At 43.9% G+C, this 19882-nt stretch overlaps 1 protein-coding gene across 4 annotated transcripts in view; it reads right to left on the bottom strand.

Annotated features, from left to right (window-relative positions):
* Window positions 1-403: 403 nt before the first annotated feature.
* TMEM154 (transmembrane protein 154) overlaps window positions 404-19882 on the bottom strand; it is a 50013-nt gene continuing 30534 nt past the window's right edge. For 2 of the 4 annotated variants that reach the window (XM_055404502.2, XM_055404500.2), the window contains 5 exons: window positions 16212-16239; window positions 14961-15046; window positions 12919-12979; window positions 12541-12597; window positions 12244-12310 (listed from right to left, as the gene is read on the bottom strand). In XM_055404502.2, coding sequence (XP_055260477.2) covers window positions 12265-12310; window positions 12541-12597; window positions 12919-12979; window positions 14961-15046; window positions 16212-16239 — 278 coding nt within the window. In that variant the 3' untranslated portion in view covers window positions 12244-12264. Of the gene's footprint in view, window positions 805-12243; window positions 12311-12540; window positions 12598-12918; window positions 12980-14960; window positions 15047-16211; window positions 16240-19882 lie in introns of those variants that run through there. The other 2 variants (XM_055404501.2, XM_055404503.2) reach the window with 2 other exon arrangements.

Genomic DNA, 19882 nt, shown 5'->3' with positions numbered 1-19882 from the left:
ATCTACCCACACATCACACGCCAGGGAGGTGTGGCAAGGACAAGGAAGAGCCATGGGGAAGTAGAAATGAGCAGCTGATTTTAGCTGAGAAGGAAAACAGTTGATCTTTCATGGAAAATTCCCATTTCTGTCGCCTGGCCAACTTACGGTCCACGCATCACCAAACAGCATCCCTTTGACTGTACTCTCACACTGCACATGGCAGGCAGGAACACACTTACCACCCCCCTGGGATGGCGTACACACTGGAACACTTGCTTTGTTTGCTGTCTTTTCCGTGACATAACTCACCTTGAGCAAAGTTCCTGCTAAACGTCACTGACCTATCAGAGGACTTGACTAATCAGAAGAAATTATCCAGCTATGTAGGTCGTAAGGTGACCCAGAAGAAAACCAGAGATAAGACAGTTTCCAGTTTTGTACTCGAAGGAATGAAGCAGAAAGGTAACAGGGGCTCAGCATGGCCAGAGTGGTGGTCCAGTCACTCAGAGGCCGGCTGAGCGGAGGGAACACCCCGAGAGGAGCGCTGACTGCACCCCGCGGTTCCTCCACCCTCAGCGATGGACGGCATCCAGGCCTGTGCCCAGCACTTCCCAATCAAGCATTCTTCCAAGTAAAGGTGATGCGCTGGGCGTCGGAAGAGTGGGCGTTGGAAGCAACAGCAAAAGGTTCTGTGTTTACACTGATTTGAAGTTAATTAAATTCGGATCCTCTTCATCCTCTGCTGGCAGGCCCAGCGGGCTTCCTCCGGGGCTGCTTCTCTTGGAAAGCGTTAGCCCCATTCAGTTTCAGGATTCATTGTCACTGTAAAAAAGAGAACAACAGTATATTTCCAAGATGTTCCTGAGAGTTGGTCACTCAGCTATGGAAGTGACTCAAGAGAGTATAAACAGTCAGGGAGCCAACGGTGTCCAGATTACAATTTCCCAAACAAAGGTCGGTTTGGATTTTATATTTGAACCCTGAGGAGGAAATCTAGAAAAGCCAAGACATAATCCCTAGCTCTTGCAGTAATATCCCTCCCCAGGGCTGACACGGAGAGAACCAGATGGAGCTGGGGTTCCCCCTTTAATTAAATCTAATCCCATTTCTATGAATAGATGCCAAAACTGCCTTTTTCTTCCTTTAGAAAAAAAATTTCCATGTGTTATTTTCTCTCAGAGCTTGTGGTCCTGGCATGGTTTCAAAAGCCCGTTTTGTTCACATCCACAGAGGATCTGGAGGGGCCTTCTCGGTGCCATTTAGAATTCAATCACCAGGCGTCTTGGGTGTGAGCAGACGCGGTATCTGCACACAGCCGTACCACCAGGCGCACTTCTGCTCGTGTTTCAAACGTGGCTACCTTGGCCACATGTCTGGCTCTGCGGCTCTGTGAGACCACGCTTCCAGCCACATCTCCGGGAAAGCAGACCATTCGACCTCCTCACTCCCTTCTTTTCTTAACTTTTGTGTCCCTTCAACCAAACTCTAGCATGCCTCTACTTAAAGTGGCCTGTGTCTGAACGATGACCATCAGGACCCGGTGTCACCTTCGCCCAGAGGCGTGGGAGGCTGCGATAGATCAGGCTTTCCAGACCCCGACTTCAGTGCCCACCTGTTCAGTGCTCACCAGGCGTTTCCAAAAGGTCAGTGGGGCAGCTCGACAGATGGCAGACAGATAGATGGAGACATACACAGATCTAACCAAGAAAGGGGAGGGGAGACGTGTCTAGTGAAGGCAGGGAAGAAGCTTGTGACCGGGAGGGCTGACTGATGGGAAAGAAGGGGGAAGGTGGACGGGGAGAAAAGGACAACTTCTGTAGCAAAACTTGTTTCATGGAAACCTGATTGAAAATGAAGACATTCTTTATCTGAAGAGCAGACGTAACAACCCACTTCACAAGTCACCCTGCACACCTCTTAAACTAGGCAAGGAGCCCTCATTTCTTGGAAATTGGGTGGTAGCAAGATAATATTTCTAAGATCCAGGAGTTCATCTCTACAGAGCATAAGTCTCTGGATTGCATGTTTTTCTTTTGCGCCTTATCTTGACATTTCAGCTACTCTAAGCAGGCCAAAACACAAGGCTGTACAGCAAGGGGCACAATCCCTCTTTTGTCCACAAGACTGATCTGTGTCCAGCAGTTACAAGAAAAGTGATTTTTTAAATTATATTATTATAATTAATATATTACTATAAAACCAATCCATATTCATTGTTGAAAATAGAAAATACAAATAAGCAATATAAAAGTACTAACAGTCTCACTATGGTTAACATTTTGGTGTTTACTTTTCAAAATTGTTTTCTGTGATAATGATATATATATTCTTGTACAAAAATGGAATCATATTACGCATACTGAAATATAATCTGCTTTTTTCACTCTCATTAATCTATAGACCTCTTTCCTGGCTAATAAATATACTATATCTTTTAGTGACTACAGAGCACACCACTGTCTCACTAGATTTAAAAAATAATTAAGCATATCCTTATTATTAAACATATAAGCTATTTCCAATTTTTAGTTTTCATTTATTATAAAAATTGCTATATCTTTGCATGCTTCCAGTTGTTAGCTTTGCATAAATATCTAATAGGAATTACTAGGTTAAAATGTATGCAGTTTTAAAGCTTAACCAGTCCACTGTCAACCCCCTTCCCTAAAAATTTACCTTCTCCTGACACTTCCCTTTAGGGAAATATCCTTTCCCCAACATCCTCTCTAATAATATTATTTTCAGTTTTTATAAACTTAACAGGTGAAAATAACATAATATTTACCTTAATGTCCTCTTGTGTTACTTTTTTGTGTTACTAGGGAGACTAAAGATTTTTTCAAGGCTCTGTTGGTAACTTTAACTTCTTCTTCTGCCAAACTGCTCACAACCATTCCTGGCTCATATGGGACAGTTGCCTTCTTACTGATTTATGTATTAGCAACGGCAGTCATTTTCCTTCATCCCACATACTGCACGTGCTTTCGCCTGGGTTTGTCACTTTCCTACTTTTACCTGTTGTGCTTTTTAAAAAATTTTCAAAAAGTAATCTTTACGATTTTTAAAAAGACTGGCTACAGAAATAAAGAGCATTGAGCATATATGTTTACTTTCAAGTAATGTCATTCAAAGAGCCAGGAAATTTTAAGGATGTTAAGTTCTTTTTCTGAAGTTTTGACACATTTATTCGTGTTTTCTGAGGTACAGAAAATGTGAGTTTTAATGCAGCTAAGTCTATTCTTCTCTGGTACGTTCTGACTTCTCAGCCAGTCCTCCCTTAACAATTATAATAATATTTATCTATAATTTTTCTGAATTTTTCCTTTCTTTTTCACATTTAAACTTATCTGCAGTCTATTTTAACCTCAAGGGTGAGTTCTAAATTTTCCCTCCAAATGTTAGTCAGTTGTCTTAAGACTAGTTATTGAATACTCCACTTGCTATGATTTGCTACTTTTAGAGTATATTAAATGTTTACATATATTGAGGCAGTTTTGAATACTCTATTCCACTAAAACTTCTTATTTAGCTCTGCGTGTACACTGTTTTAATTACTGGACATTTTCCCTGCAAATCCACCCACCTATACAGGATTGTTCTTTTTTCTTCTTTTAGAATCACCCTGGCTATTTGTGCCCAAGTATCCTTCCAGATGAAATGCCCATTGGGCTCTTTAAGACACTAAGTTGAATCTAAATGTGAAAGTGAAAGTGTTAGTCGCTCAGTCGTGCCTGAGTTTTCACGACTCCATGGACTGCTGCCCACCAGGCTCCTCTGTCCATGGGATTTTCTAGGCAAGGATACTGGAGTGGGTAGCCATTTCCTTCTCCAGGGGATCTTCTTGACCCAGGGATCGAACTCAGGTCTCCTACACTGCAGGCAGATTCTTCACCGACTGAGCTACCAGGTTGTAGATTTTTCAAATGTTGAGTCTTTCATTCAGACACAGTATGTCTCTATTTGTTTAAATCTTTTATGTTCCTCCATAAAAATCCAAACACTTTCTTTTTCTAGTGTCCCATACATCTTTTGATTAAGCTTTTGGAGGGGATTTCTCTTCGTGGGCCTCTTTCCTGGTTGAGCCAATGCTCACGGGGGCTTTTTGAACACAGGGTCAGGTGACCAGAGCTTGAATCAGGGCTCAGCCACTTCCTTGGCTGTGTGACCTTGGGCAAGCAAACATTCCTCAGCTCAAATTTTCTGATCTCATCTCGTCTGCAAAACATACCTAATAATACCATGTACCTTAGCAGGGTATTGGAAAAAAATCAATGAGGAAACGTAGGTAAAGCTCAATACCAAGGGCCTGACCTCCAGACACAGGAACCTATGTTCTGATGGTGAAGATTCTACACTAGTGAAAGTTCATCCATTAAACCTGACCTTGAACGTTGTTTCACATATCCAAAGGCTTTAAGAAACTATCTTTCAAAACAAACTCAATTTCTTTTTTGAAAAAATAATTTTATCTCATTTACTTATTTTATTTTGGGTTTTGCTGGCCTTCATTGCTGTGGGGGTTTCTCTCTACCTGTGGCGAGCAGGGGCTACTCTCCAGCTGCAGTGCCTGGGCTTTTCATTGCAGTGGCTCCTCTTGTTGCAGAGCACGGGCTGTAGGGCACAGGGCTTCAGCAGTTGTGGCCCTCGGGGTTAGGCGTTATGGCTCATGAGCTCCAGAGCACAGGCTCAGTAGTTGCGGGACACTGATTTAGTTGCTTCGCAGCATGTGGGGTCTTCCCAGACCAGGATTCAAACCTGTGTCTCCTGCCTTGACAAGAAGGTTCTTTACCACTGAACCACCAGGGAAGCCCCCAAACTTGCAATTTCTGAAGAGAGTGTACTTCAATGTGGTTTGTTTAGAACACTCTAAAGGATCATGAAGACTCAGCATGTGAGACTGTCTACCAACCAGAACCCATTCATTTAAAGCATCAGAGAGCACGAGACTCCATGCATGATATTTACATGTGGAGCTGACGTGCTTATGGATCTGGGCACTGTGACAGCGTTCCAGGCTCGCCACACCAGAGACAGTCCCAGTGGGGATACAAGTTGCTTCAGCTGCGGGGCATCAGGTCACAACTCTCACACGGGATTGCTGCAGGTGGTGTGAGGGCCATCCGGCCTGTGAGCGTGTCAGCAACCTGGACCTGGTCCCCACCCACCCCCGAGCCTGGAGGCATTATTCTCTCTCCTGCTCATTCCTTCAAATGTGTTCCCTGCTGTCTCTGTGGCTATTTATTATCTCTGTGAAATGATCGAATCAGCCCAGGCATTTTCAGTTCTGGCAAATCCTAGAGTTCCCTGTTAAAAATATCTTGGCAGACTGCCACGGAATTGCAACAAACAAAACCAGTGATCCTGCTTCAAACCTCTATTGCTTGCCTTGATGCTAATTCGTACAGTTTTAGTCACTTATCTGTGACAGCAGCATGAGTGAGTGATTTTTCTCGGAGTGTTAGATAGGTATTTTAAGAATGTGGGACAGCTTTCCCAAAAGCTGTATGGTAACAGGCCTCCAAACTCTAAAAACCAATTGAATTGATTAAAAAGCATCATCTGGTGATTTTTAAGAAAGCATTTAATGGAACGCCACCAGTCAAATGAGGAAGCGCAATTCTGACACCTCGTTTCCTAACTGTCCCTTCATTGCAGTCAGGATCTGTTAAGTCATCTCTGCTCTTCCGACCAGTTTATCTTGTAACAGTCCCTCTTTCTGACAGCAGCCAATGTTCTATCTCCCAAGATGCAATAAACCTACGTAAACCTTTCTCAAGTTATGACGTGCTCTCACTTGGTTTTGAGGGAGTCCAGAGTTCAGTTTAGCATGAAAGCATGTGACAGTTAGCTCACGCTCCCTTCATCAGTAGCACGTCCCTTCTCCGGCCCATAAGAGGCCCGGCCCGGGTGGAATTATAGAGACACGCATCTGGCTGACATCAGAGCCAGACCTAGAACTGGTCCAAGACACATAGATCATGCCCACAGTGTAGACACAATCTGGGCCCCTGTTCAAGCAAGGCTGTGGTTGATTGAATTTAGTACATCCCCTCTCACCCACCACACACACGTATAAGACGTGCACACACACACACACACACACCCGCAGGTTCAGTTCAGTTCAGTTCAGTCCCTCAGTCATGTCTGACTCTTTGCGACCCCATGAATCACAGCACGCCAGGCCTCCCAGTCCATCACCAACTCCCCGAGTTCACCCAAACTCATGTCCCTCGAGTCGGTGATGCCATCCAGCCATCTCATTCTCTGTCATCCGCGTCTCCTCCTGCCCCCAATTCCTCCCAGCATCAGAGTCTTTTCCAGTGAGTCAACTCATCGCATGAGGTGGCCAAAGTATTGGAGTTTCAGCTTTAGCATCAGTCCTTCCAATGAACACCCAGGATTGATCTCCTTTGCAGGTTAGCCATCTCATTTGAGATTAGCATACTGCAGGATTATAAACTGCTACTTTGTACCCCTCATGATACTTAGCTTGGATTTGAGGGAAATCAGTTGGCACTTAATATACTTAATGTTTAATACTTGTTGACTTTTAAATGACTTTTGAGACTAGAGAGAAAAAGAGGAAAGAAACCCATAAAGTAATTGGAAGTGGCCACAGAGATTTACTGCAGTGGAGAGCCCAAAAGAGTTCACATGAAACTGCTGCTTTCTGGCAATTCATGGTTCAGTCTTGTCAATGACTGCACAGCACGATGGCTTCATGGGCCACCAAAGACTTTCATAGATCAGTCTCGTGGTGGCTGGCTTTCTTGCTGCTAAACTCTAATTCGTCTCTTCATTTATGGAATATCTCTTTTGTTTTAACTAATTAATCAAAGAAAATGAAAATGCAATTTTCAAAGAAATTCTTCTCTAGATAGAGCTGCATCATAAGTTTCTGTGTAAACTTGGACAAATTACTTAACCTAAGTTCCAGGTTTATTCAAATGGATTATTTCATTTTTAACTGGTTGTCTTGGCATGATGTGGACTGTGCCCGGCAAATATTATGCACTCAATAAATATATCGTGAAAAACTACATCCATGATTGTACTTTCTCAAAAAAAAAAAAGAAGAAATAAAAACAAAGAGAAGGGAAGAAACAGGAAAAATTTTTTAAAAATTTTTTAAATTCTCTATTAAGCTAACCTGGATTTTCCTGAGAAATACTGAAGTGATACATTTTTACAACATTATTGAGCTCAGACATGAATCATAAAACAGAATTATTTCAAAGCCAGAATATTGTTACTTACCCTCTCTGACTTGGTTAATTTCCTAGGGAGTAGTACCTAGGTATCTGGCATCTAGAATAAATGTCTCATTATTTTGTTATTATTGTACTTTCAAAATTATAAATCTGCTTGGATGAAACCAAATCTAATTTCCCCCTCATCTTTCCCAATGCGGTTACTCAACGTAAAATCATCACTGTGGCCAACAGGCATAAAGGGAAAGAAGACAGCACTTGGCTAGTATTTGCAATTCCTTCTCTGTGATTATTCACTTACGCTCACAGAGACGAAAACACCAAGCTTTCAGGAAACTGTCTGGTTACAAAGGCCTCAGAAAGAAGGAAGAGGCTGTCCAGAGTAAAAGATGAAAGGAGTTCCATCTTGCTCTTGCCACTATCCAGAGGCATTCAAAAAGGTATGGTGAGGATGGGGCAGACAATAAGGGAGTGAATCCTTTACAGAGAGCTTAAACAAGCATAAAACCAACTCAGTGGATCTGTTTGTGCTTTTATCGTGCAAGGCTGAACAATGTCAGTGATGAAATTCTTTTCAACTCCAGCGCAGACCTCTGCTCTGCCCTGCCCACCCCTTGGACACTGTTCCACTGACGCTGTTCCCAGTTCCTCATACATGGCCTGGCACATAACAAGTATGAACTACAGGAGAACATGCTAAGGTGCGAAATAAAGATCTAGAATCCTCCTTCCCCGACAATTCCTTTGTTGTCTTTACCCATTGATTTTTTTGAAAAATGAAAACCATATAGCAAAATTCCCATTATACTTTGTACATCTCTGGCCCTTACCAAAACCCTGTGTGAAATTTTAGATTCCACAGCTTAAAGAAAATGTCCACTCGGTGAGGTCAAAGAAAGTAACGGGAAAAGCTCTGAAAGACCCGAGGTTATGGACCCAAACAAGAAAAGGTTGAGGGGTTGGAGTCTTTAATGCACGATGTAGTGAATTAAGCGTAGGATGCTGACCAGATCAACTCCTTTTTCCCAGGAGCACAGTGGACTTTATGGATAACAGAGGCTCTGTGTCAGGGTGTCTCCCTAGCATCAGGTAAATGGACTCCAGAAGTCTTAGTTGCTCATCCTCCTGCTAATCTAAACAGGATGGAAAAGTGTGCTTTCCACTAACTTCAATCTCCAGTGATTTCTATATACAGCAAATCCCCTACATACAAAGCTTCCAGATGCAAACTTTCAAATATGCGAGCACGCGTTCACATGTCTAATCATGTAAGTTAGTTCATATATCTGGGGCATACTGTCATGCGTGTGCAGCCTCTGCAAGAGGCTGTGCTTTTGTGCACCTTCTTGTACAGAACACAGTGGCACAGGGTCTTTATGTCTGGCCGAGGGCGTCCGGAAACACATGCAAAGCAGTTGCATATAGGTGACTGTGTTAGGTGGGTATCTAGGCTAACTTGTTGGACTTACGAACAAAAAATGGACTTATGAATGCACTCTTGGCATGGAGCTTGTTCTTATCTGGGGGACTTACTGCAGAGTACATCATGAGAAACACTGGGCTGGATGAAGCACAAGCTGGAATCAAGATTGCTGGGAGAAATATCAATAACCTCAGATATGCAGATGACACCACCCTTATGGCAGAAAGTGAAGAGGAACTAAAAAACCTCTTGATGAAAGTGAAAGAGGAGAGTGAAAAAGTTGGCTTGAAGCTCAACATTCAAAAAACTAAGATCATGGCATCTGGTCCCATCACTTCATGGGAAATAGATGGGGAAACAGTGTCAGACTTTATTTTTTTGGGCTCCAAAATCACTGCAGATGGTGATTGCAGCCATGAAATTAAAAGATGCTTACTCCTTGGACGGAAAGTTATAACCAACCTAGATAGCATATTAAAAAGCAGAGACATTACTTTGCCAACAAAGGTCCATCTAATCAAGGCTATGGTTTTTCCAGTGGTCATGTATGGATGTGAGAGTTGGACTATAAAGAAAGCTGAACGCAGAAGAATTGATGCTTTTGAACTGTGGTGTTGGAGAAGACTCTTGAGGGTCCCTTGGACTGCAAGGAGATCCAACCAGTCCATCCTAAAGGGTATCAGTCCTGGGTGTTCATTGGAAGGACTGATGTTGAAACAGAAACTCCAATATTTGGTCACCTGATGCGAACAGCTGACTCATTGAAAAAGACCCTGATGCTGGGAAAGATTGGAAATGGGAGAAAAAGGGGATGACAGAGAACGAGATGGCTGGATGGCATCACCGACTCAATGGACGTGAGTTTGGGTGGGCTCCGGGAGTTGGTGTTGGATAGGGAAGCCTGGCATGCTGCAGCTCATGGGGTCACAAAGAGTCAGACACGTCTGAGTGATGAACTGAACTGCATTTTCTGAAGCAGTAGAATCACCTGTATATTGCTTAGATGGTAAAGGAAGAAACCACTGGGGAATTTTGGAGGTAATGGTGTGTCAAAAGAGGCTAACTGTAAGAAAGGGCCCACTCTGGCGGGGGTGTCAACAGTGGGGAGGGCTGTGTATGCCAGGACCAGGGTGCATGGGAATTCTCTGTACTTCTGTTCAATTTTGCTGTGAACCTAAATTTGCTCAAAATAGAAGATTTAAAAAAAAAGCTGACTGGAAGGGATGGAGAGAACTATTGCCAGAGCGTAAAAGAAATTATTTCATTTGCATGGTGCTTTGAAACTTCCAAAATGTTTTTTTCTGTCTTAAGATTCTGTGAAACTAGGAGGACAGGTGGCATTATATCTGTTTTTCAAGATGAGAAGATCGAACCTTACAAAATTCAGGTGACTTGTCTTGGTACAAAGAACAAATGAGCATCCAAATCAGGTCTTAAAACCAGCCATCTGATTCTAAGCCCAAAGATCAACGCAGTTGCCACCTATATCTCTAATGATTCACAACGTGTCAGAGAAAAAAAGGACCTTCTTTCTGTCCTGGATTATATATTCCAAATAAATGTTTCATCAATTATCAATGTAATGAAGACAATTAAAAAAAGAGAGATGTAAATAAAATCATGATGGAAAAGAAAGATTATACAAATTATGAGATAATCCAAACTATGTACCCTTTCAGACCCTCCAAACTTCTAAGGTGGCTATTCTGAAATCATCAGCATGAATGGAACCTATGCTGATAGTGGATGGGGAACTTAAAAGTCTCCAGATCATTCCTAGGGGATTAAATAAACTCATGATTTCTCAGGATTGGCAAGCTCCAAAAAGAAGTCCTCAGGGGAACCAGGGGCAAAAATAATGCTTCAGGTAGTAGTTGAGCCTCAACCTTGGGACACAGGCTCATTAATCCAAAAGGCAATGAGTTTATATACGTTAATTCTAACTTTTTAATAATAATTAAGAATAACTAATATTAACTAAGAGCTAATTTTGTACCAAGGTTTGTTCTAAGTGCTTTGTACTCTTATGAGTTTTAGTGAATAAAAACTAAATTTGCTTTGTAATATCAAGATACCCTTTGGAGTAATCAGACAGTGTCTCCAGCACCAAAGACTGGGGACTTGCCACTTTTGGTTCTATAACTCTGGTCCTGGCTTCATCAAAAAGAATGAAGTGATGGCCTGAGAGCTGTCTTGTGAATTAAAACAGAAAGTTCTGAACCAACAGAGGAATGAAGACATTCCCTTTAAAAACAATAATTTAGTATAAACCAGCTCTCCAAATAGGTTAAGGCTTTTTGCCTTACAGGTGAAATGTGGTAGAACTTATTTCAGAGACCAGCCTCTCAATATTTCAAAGAAGTGTGACCTCTAAAAAGCTTTTACCATCATACAATTTCTAACATTAAGCCTCTCCTCTGTTGCCAATAATTTCAAAGAACAAGAGGCAGGTATATAAAAACCAATGACATTTCACATCTTTAGAGGGTGCCCATCAGAGACTCAATAATAAGATACTTACAGGGGTTTAATGGTGATCTGAGCCCTATACTGGACACACATAGATGTTCATTTTAGGTAAAAATGCAAGGAAAATACTTCTTGGTAATGTGCTTTGTGATAATCTCACTAGCATATTTTCTTTGATCTGTTTGTTAATGTCTGATAACTCATTTAAATAGGATAAACTCTTTCCCGAACCAGTGATGAGTTTTAATATGCAAGCACCTACAGAGGTAGCAATGACTGACATCCACAATAAGGTGCAGCTTCTGCATCAGAGTGGCAGCTTGACCCACTAAGACTGTGGTGGCCTGACTTCCCAGGCAAGGTTTAGCGGGAGAAGCAGGACAAGTCAGACAAACATCTAACTGCCTCAGTCACTGTCTAGGAACCAGGCTTTCCCTGCAACATGCTGGCTTCAGGAACTGCTTAAGCAAGGTGACTACACTCTGGACACAATTAAGGTGACTAGTGTAGGCCCTCTGGTTAACCTGGACGGAGAGGGGATGGGTATTTATGCTGCGTTGAAAATTTATTCTTGTGGAAGTGTGACATCTCAGTTACGGGCTCAGTTCCCTGCTCACTGATCATCTTAGAGTCACCCCATCAATAATTCCGCACCCCCGCCCCATCAAATCACAGCCGTGCCCTACAGAGCAAGTCCCTGACTTGCTGGATCATCAATCCTATTTCCTACCAGCACGTCCCAAGTCCTGACTGAGAATTCTCTGATCAAAAACACCCAAACATGGTCATTTCCATCCTCACAAAAGAGAATATAATTTAAACAAAATTGTGGAGGGCTGAAGAACACGCCTGCCCTGGTGCACTAAAATTTTCTATCGCGCAGAGCCACCTAGTGGTGGAACAGAATATGGGCTTTTTTTCAGTTCAATTCAGTTCAGTCACTCAGTCTTGTCTGACTCTCTGTGACGCCATGGACTGCAGCACGCCAGGCTTCCCTGTCCATCACCAACTCCCGGAGTTTACTTAAACTCACGTCCATTGAGTTGGTGATGCCATCCAACCATCTCATCCTCTGTGGTCCCCTTCACCTCCCGCCTTCAATCTTTCCCAGCATCAGGGTCTTTACCAGTGAGTCAATTCTTCGCATCAGGTGGCCAAAGTATTGGAGTTTTAAAATTCTCATTTAATTTCTCTCTGCTGGTGGCTCAGATGGTAAAGAATCCGCCTGCAATGTGGGAGACATGGGTTTGATCCCTCAGCCGGGCAGATCCCTTGAAGGAGGGAATAGCAACCCACTCCAGTATTCTTACCTGGAGAATCCCAAGGAGAGAAGAGCCTGGGGGACTACAGTCGGTGGGGTCACAAAGAGTTGGACACGACTGAGCCACTAATGCTAAGAACAATCCAACCTAAGTGGGGTTTTCTTTTGTTTGTTATATGTTCATTTTTACTCACTCTTGTTCAGTTATCCTGTTGAGATTGTCACCTCCATCAGTCTTCCTGACCAAACATCTATTCATCCAAGATAAACAGACCAACAGTTTGTCATAACCAGGAACTTTTAGGGCTAAAGCAGACGCCTACTCAACAGTGTCTCTTTAGAAGGGCAAGAAAACATAAGCACTAATTTATTTCTAAAGATCAAGAATCACTAAGATGTTTACTTTGTACTTTTCTGTTTTCCATAAGTCACACTGCCATTTCTCCACAAGACACCAATGTACGCCCATGAAATGGTCACATAAAATTTACAGGTACAGAGAAGGTGAGTCAAAGTCCTCAGCTGTGGCCTCCCCCTCCCCCACTCACACATGTGGTAGAAATGAGAAGTACCTTGGGTTGCTGTGGTTTGGTTCCTTTTCTTCCTCTAAAGTAGGTAAACATTCGTAGTCGGCTAGGACAGAAGAAAACCAGGCTCATTATTAGTCACTGAAATTCTACTTTTTATCCACAAGACTTGTGCAGTTAAACATCATATCTCTCTGATCTGTTACTTGTGCAGAAATAGCCTCACCAGGGAATTTCAGAGGTTAAAAGATTAATCATGGCAAGGCTCTTGAAACGGAAAAAGCACTAATGGTGCAGATGCAAGACTTCAGCATGTCTCTGGCCTCAGCGGAAAAGGGCACAATTCATCACTGCTTGGTTGTTCAGCCGCCGAACAACCCCCCAGGGGCTCCAAAGACTAGAATCTTCACAGTTCAGGGTAGACGCTGGAATAAAACAGCTTCACCAAGGCTCTGCTGTGCCTGCAGAATGATTTCAGTCAGGAGCAAGAAGCAGGTAAAGTGGGGAACACCCGACCTTCTTAAAGCCATCAGAATTTTCTCCTGTTACGTGGCTGCTGTTTTCAAGGGAGGGAAATCTGCTGGATCTATCACCAATGCGTCAAAACAACCCTCTTCTTTAGTTGTCAAATGGAAATGGTTTTAGTGATTGTAACAGGACCGTGACTTGTATTACAATTATCTCAGCCACAAAAAAGGAAATACACCAATATACTGGGATTATCTCTGGGTGGTGGAAATTTTTTCTTCATTCTACCTTTTTTTTTTTGCATTTTCCAAATTCTGCTGTGTATGTACATTACTTCTACAAACTAAAAGTCACAAAAGGAAACTACTTTAAGGATTATCTCAATGACTCACCCCTATCCTCAAATGCTTTACCAAGTCATTCTTCCCCCAAATTGTCCATGTTAGTTAAGTAGTTTTCATCTTTTGGAAAGTTCACCTTGATGAGCCTCCGGTACACAAATTCTGATAACAAGCATCTGGTTTTTGAGAACTCCATTGTCAACTGAATCTGATGGATCCCCGGGTTTTGTTTTTTTTTAGATAAATGTTCAAAAAAAACAAGTGGTATGATAATATAAATAGTGGATTGTATTAATTTAACATGAGCATTAAGATAATTTATTGATTCTTTAGAGAAATTAAAAATAGAAAAAAAAATCCCAGCTGTCATAATTTTTAAGTTCAAATATTGATTTAATGTAAAGTAAGGAACGTATGGGCTTCCCTGGTGGCTCAGTCAGTAAAGAATCTGCCTGCAATGCAGGAGACCAGGGTTCGATTCCTGGGTCTAGAAGATCTCCTGATAAAGGAAATGGCTACCGACTCCAGTATTCTTGCCTGGGAAATCCCACGGACAGAGGAGCCTGGTGGGCTACAGTCCATGGAGTTGCAACAGTCAGACATGATAAACCACCACCAGCAAGGAACATATACAATTACTGTCAGATATCAACTGGAAATGAAGTTATAATGGGATATTCATATTACTATCTCTGCTAGCACAGTCCAATAGCACTTTCTACAATGAAGGGAGTGTTCTAGACTTGCACCGTCTAATGTAATAGCCATTAGCCACAGGTGGCTGGAGTGATAATGTATGAAGTTTTAAACTTTTATTTAGTTTTTAAAATCTTAAGTTAAATAGACATAGATGGCTAGTGCCTATAGCACAGATCTATGTAAACTATATTTGATACAGTTTTACATCTACACACACATTGAAATCACAGATCTCTAAATTCTATACTACTTCCGGTAATGCCGGATGCTAATGTTTTCCAGAGAGTTTGATCTCAAGAGATGTCCTCACTTGAAAGAAAAACAGTCCATTTTCTTCTTGAAAAAGTCCATTTGAAAAACATGTGCAAAAATACAAATAAGTGGCAACAACTGATGCAATAATTAAACTATATACCTAAGGATGGTCAGGCCCCAGCTAACTCCTTGCGTGTGCCAGAAGTAAGGCAGGTGGGCTCACAGGGTCCCACCCGGGATCCAACGGCATAGTTATGAAGAAGGGGCAGCCTTCTCTTACCAGAGAGCACAGAAAAACCACCTTCGTTATTCCACACCACATACCGTTTCGATTCATGCTGTTCATCCACTTATCAAGCTCTTCCATTTCTATTTCCATCACAGAGGGTGTGTCTTCCTCAAAAATAGGGCTAGAGAGAGAAAGTCAAGAGCTTGTTGGAAAAACAAAACAAAAAACAAAACCAACATGTTTTGTGATGTGCTAAATTTTGTTTGAGGACAGCCTAGGCTGTTGACTGTGAGGAAGGTGAACTTGATTCAACATCTTATGCTCCAGGGTAATCTAGGCATTTGCTCTATTCAAGAGGAACAAACTCTAACAGGAAAAAAGCAAAAATGAAAATAAACCTTCGTCCATTACTGATGATGGGCTGAGAGGAAATCCAGGAGAGCTGGCTCCCCCAAAGGTACTGAGATGAGTCTGAGGCTCCTCAGGGACTTGCCACATTTAGCATTTGAGCCTTGCTCAGTGTCATTTCCCTATCTTGGGGGGTTTTGATCAGCGCTCCAGGTCAGGAGGCTGATGGATGGGCCACTTTCACCACCTCACCCTTCCATTTCCAGGCTTTCCTGCCTAGAAGAAATGGAGCCCTTGTGCTCAGAAATCCAGGGCCCTCCCTGGCTGGGGTTCAGCTCTCCCCGGGGAGGGAAGAGGCCCCAGTCAATGTAGGTAGGGTTGGGGGAGGGGCCCACCTGCTCTGATCCACTGGCTGCCCCCTGCAGAGGAAGCCAGCCTAGGGTCCAACCAAGCAGGGGAGTGTGGGGGGAGGCAGAGACGATGGTGACAGCGCCCCAGGTCACCGCTCCAGGCGGAATCCTCTCTCCCCATCCCCTCCTGCCACCTTCATTCCTCTTCCTACCCCACTCCCCAACACAGTCTTCTTCTCACCATACAAACTCTGGGCTTCTACTAGGGGTCCCCTCCTCTAATACCAACTAAAATCTGTTCCCTGGTGATCAATTTTTTAATCAGAATAAATGACCTGATGTCCTTGAAATACACCCAGGGTCAGAATACTCAATCACTGATGCATTTGGAACTGATAGCGGTCAGAAAAAGGTTCTTTTCTGAACAGAGGACCTTCTCCCCCGTCAGATCCCCTGTCCTGTGGTGAGGTGTGGGGACTCCGGCACATTCTCTTGGGGCTAGGGAAGCCGGAGGGCCCTGCCAGGGCTGTCAAAACCAGAACTCTTGAAAATCTGGACTTTTGATCTGCTCACCACCGCCGCCCTCCACCAGCATCCTGGCCCACCCCAAAGCTGAACTGGACACGGGCTGGGGCGGGAGGGACTTACACTTTCACGCTTTCACTTCCCAGTTCATCTAAAAGACAGTAAATATAAAAGTCATGTTAGTGTTCAGTATGTGCAACAACTTTTTATTTTCACATCAGCTGAAATCTCCTCTACAAAGAGGGGAAATGACGGAATTCCAAGAGATTACGTTTTGAAAGGGGCTATAGTTAACCTCTACGTCCATCAAGGGCAAATTGCCATTCTGAAACTAGGCCCCATCTATGTGAAATCTTTTAGGTCTAGTGATCCTCTGAGAGCGTTTAAACAACTGCTCTTTCATGTCCTTGTGTCACACCAAGCTGGACGCTGTGGCCCTGTCCGCATGTCATGGAGTAGGATGGGCGGCGTCCATCCCAGGCTCCCCTGGGCGCCCTCCTCTCGCCCTGCTCTTCGTACGGCTGTATCCCTCACAGCCTCTGGTCTCAGTGAAACCAACCCCCTCAGGCAGAAGGACCCCAACCAGTTGATTAATCTCTCTCCCTTTCTTGTTCCCTCTGACCTCAGTCCTGGGCTAACTGAACATTAATCAACCAGAGTCCGATGACTAAAGTGGCTGTGTAGATGACATCCTTAAAGCACAAACTCAGGTTGTCTCTCCAGGACAAGAGACGCTCACAGACCCCCAGCCATGGCCCACCTGGCCAGAGAATCGTAAACCAGAGACATCCTGACTCCCAAAATCATGATGAAGAAATGTCACAGTTGATGATTAATTGCAGCCTCTTTGTTCTTCTCCTTTAAGAACACCCCAAACTCAACCACCAAGTTGGAGTGGATCTGAGGCTTCTCTCCTGCCCACTTGCATGGCAACCTGTAATAAACCCTTCCTTTGTTGCAGATTCCCACTGTGAGAGCCTGGCTTCCTGTATGGCAGGCACAAGAGTCCTTTGCCCCATTACCTCAGCTTCCTCAGAGAGGCCTCCCCCATCTCCTCTGTCTGAAATCGGGCCCATCTTTGCCAGCTCAGCTTCCTTTCGCTCCTCCACAGTGTCTGCCACAATTTGTCATCAATCAGGTTCTCTGTTTACCGCTTCATCGTCTGTCTCTCCCTCTAGACCATAGCTCCCAAAGGGCGGGACCATGTCTGCCTTGTTCATTGCAACATCCCCCTCAGCCAGCTTGCACTGGACCCGACACTCCATATGAACTGACTAAATGAACAGGTCTTCATCTGGATCATCCAACTCTGGGTTTAAATTCGTGCCCAATGTTTTGGATTTAGCATCTCATAATAGTGAAATTTCCAACAAGCTTGCTGTTGGTTGCTTTAGTTGAGATGTGTCAGGTGACAGTCTGCAAAATGGCTTGGATGCAGATCAGATTCCAGATGAACATGTGGCAAGAATTAGAGCCCAGTGCCCCAGTTCAACCTCTTTTGCTTGGCAGGGGGACAAAGGCACCCAGAGAAACGAGGCAATGATGGCCAGTGAGTGGGCAGCACAGCCCCACTGCACCTCTCATGATGTGAAAAACCGCTGAGAAGCACACCGCTTTACAGAGACCCACTGAATAGTCAAATGGTCTTGATGCTCAGCCATCAGAGGCCTCCTTTGTCTGGTGGGCAGAGGGGAGGCCCCCAGCGAGGGAGCACAACCAGCAGACACCTGGAACTGAGTTCCTGGCAGCCAGGAGCCGCTGTAATTTCCTGCGGGTTGGCAAGCTTTAATGGCACCACTAACCCCTGGGAAGCTGGGCACGGTTGCCAGTTTCACACGATCACTGCTTGCCTTTGAGGGGCTGTAGCTTGTGTCCTCCTACTCTTGGGCAAGTATCTGAAGCTTCCTGCAGACACCAGACTCCTCTGGACACTTAGACTGGGAAAGAGAGGGATGTTCACCTTATTTTTATATACATGCATTTTCCATCTAACATTTACAGGCTCTTTCCTTAAAGGATTTTACTATAAATAAAGGTCCTATACAACCAAACCTCCTTCACAGGTGATCCACAAAAATGCCCCTGTTTTGTCACTATCGCCTCCATGCTCCCCCTCTTTCCCTGCTTAATAGCCCCTTACTAATTTCTTTCAGAACAAATGGCCCCACAGCCCGACTCTCGAGGGGGTGGATTTATCTTTCTAATCTGGGTGCCTGCAGGCTTCGCTGTGAGCTGGAGCTAGACCTGCGCGCAGATGATGGAAAAGTTTAAAAACCCATTACAAAAGTGCTCCAGATGCACCGAATGCGAAGCTCCTGTAATCAGCATTCAAACAGAGCAAAAAGCCTCCCGCGGCTTCATCTCCCCTGCTCCACAGCCATTACCCCTGCCCCGGCCGCCATGGCAACGCTAAAACATCTGGGAGGGCGCCCCCACAGAGCATTAAACCGGGAGGGAGGGAGACCGATCACCGTCCCGGCAATCAGGCCCTGCCCGCTCCACTCCACCTGGCTTCGTCTCTTCATTAACAGCCACCTACTCCCTGTGCGCCCCGAGGCTCTCACACAGCCCCCACCTGCACTTGATTCCATCTTGCCTCCTACAGCCCTGCCATTTCCTGTCCTCCTCCTCCCACAGGACGCCCACTTGGCCCCCCGGGACCCCCGCTGCAGCCGAGGGAGCAAGTGCAGGGCCGGGCCGGGCCGGAGCGCAGCAGGAGACCATCTTGCTTATCTGGTTTCCGTGCTCAACGCCAGTGTCTTTCTGGAGAGTGAGCCGAGCCAGGTGTCCTGTAGCCACAGCCTGTTTAAAGCGATGCTTTACTGCCGGCTGTTTCCCTTGCAGCTCTTTCCCAGAGAGGCAGCCCATCAAGACACCTAATAAATATTAAATAATAACAACTGCAGATCTAATGCCTGCGAGTCTGGGGAGAAGGGCCATTGCACATCTAGTCACTCCATAGCCTTCCCTTTTCCTGGACAGGGAATGGGCAGGGCCAAAGAGAAAACGGTAATTCCCCTGCAGGTGAAGTATTCTTTCCAAACATGCTGGCCAAATGCTCCCCAGCTGTCAAATTTCAAGACATTTCTTGCTGCCGAAGAATACATCAGGCTGCAGTCAGTGAGGAAAGAAACAATGTGTCTATTCCTAAGCACAGGACATCCTCTCTGACCTGCCACAAAAACATTCCTTTGAGAACTTTCCAAGCAACATGCTGGTCTGACCCAGTATGACAGTTTTATTTTTCCTGGAAAGATAAATTAAAAATATATTTAAATCAAATTCTGTTCATTGAAATAGTCTCCTTTTACTGCCTTGTATTATAATGTTAAATATGAATGGGTGGATTTTGGTGGGCAATGTTTGTGAATTTTTAGCTGTCTGAAGAGAAATTCATCTTTAACCATCTGCATCTATATTAAAGGAATGGTGAGGAAAAGAAGATATTCAAATACAGCTCTCTTGACCTAGAACTTTTGTGATAAGCAACTGCTTTGAAATTCTAAGTTTTCCATTTGTGTTTTCTTAAGGGGAGGCACATTTAAAGTAAAAACATGTGCCAATTTGTGTTAAGAATAATGTGCAAATTTACTTTTACTTCTGAAAATGTGTTCTCTAAAAACAATTCTCACGTTCTTTCATCAACTCATCTCTGCAATACACATTTATTGAGCAGCTAGTAACTGTTGGGCAAGGCACTCTGTGAGGCAAAGGGGTAAAAATAATTAGCTTCCACTTATAATATGCAGGGTACTGTTTTTTCTAAGTGCTTTACATAGATGAATCCACTTAAT

Source organism: Moschus berezovskii, chromosome 19 (genome assembly GCF_049115385.1).
Source record: "Moschus berezovskii isolate FMDL1 chromosome 19, NW_MosBer_1.0, whole genome shotgun sequence".
NCBI classification, from domain to species: domain Eukaryota; kingdom Metazoa; phylum Chordata; class Mammalia; order Artiodactyla; family Moschidae; genus Moschus; species Moschus berezovskii.
This window is presented reverse-complemented; position numbering and strand designations above follow the sequence as displayed.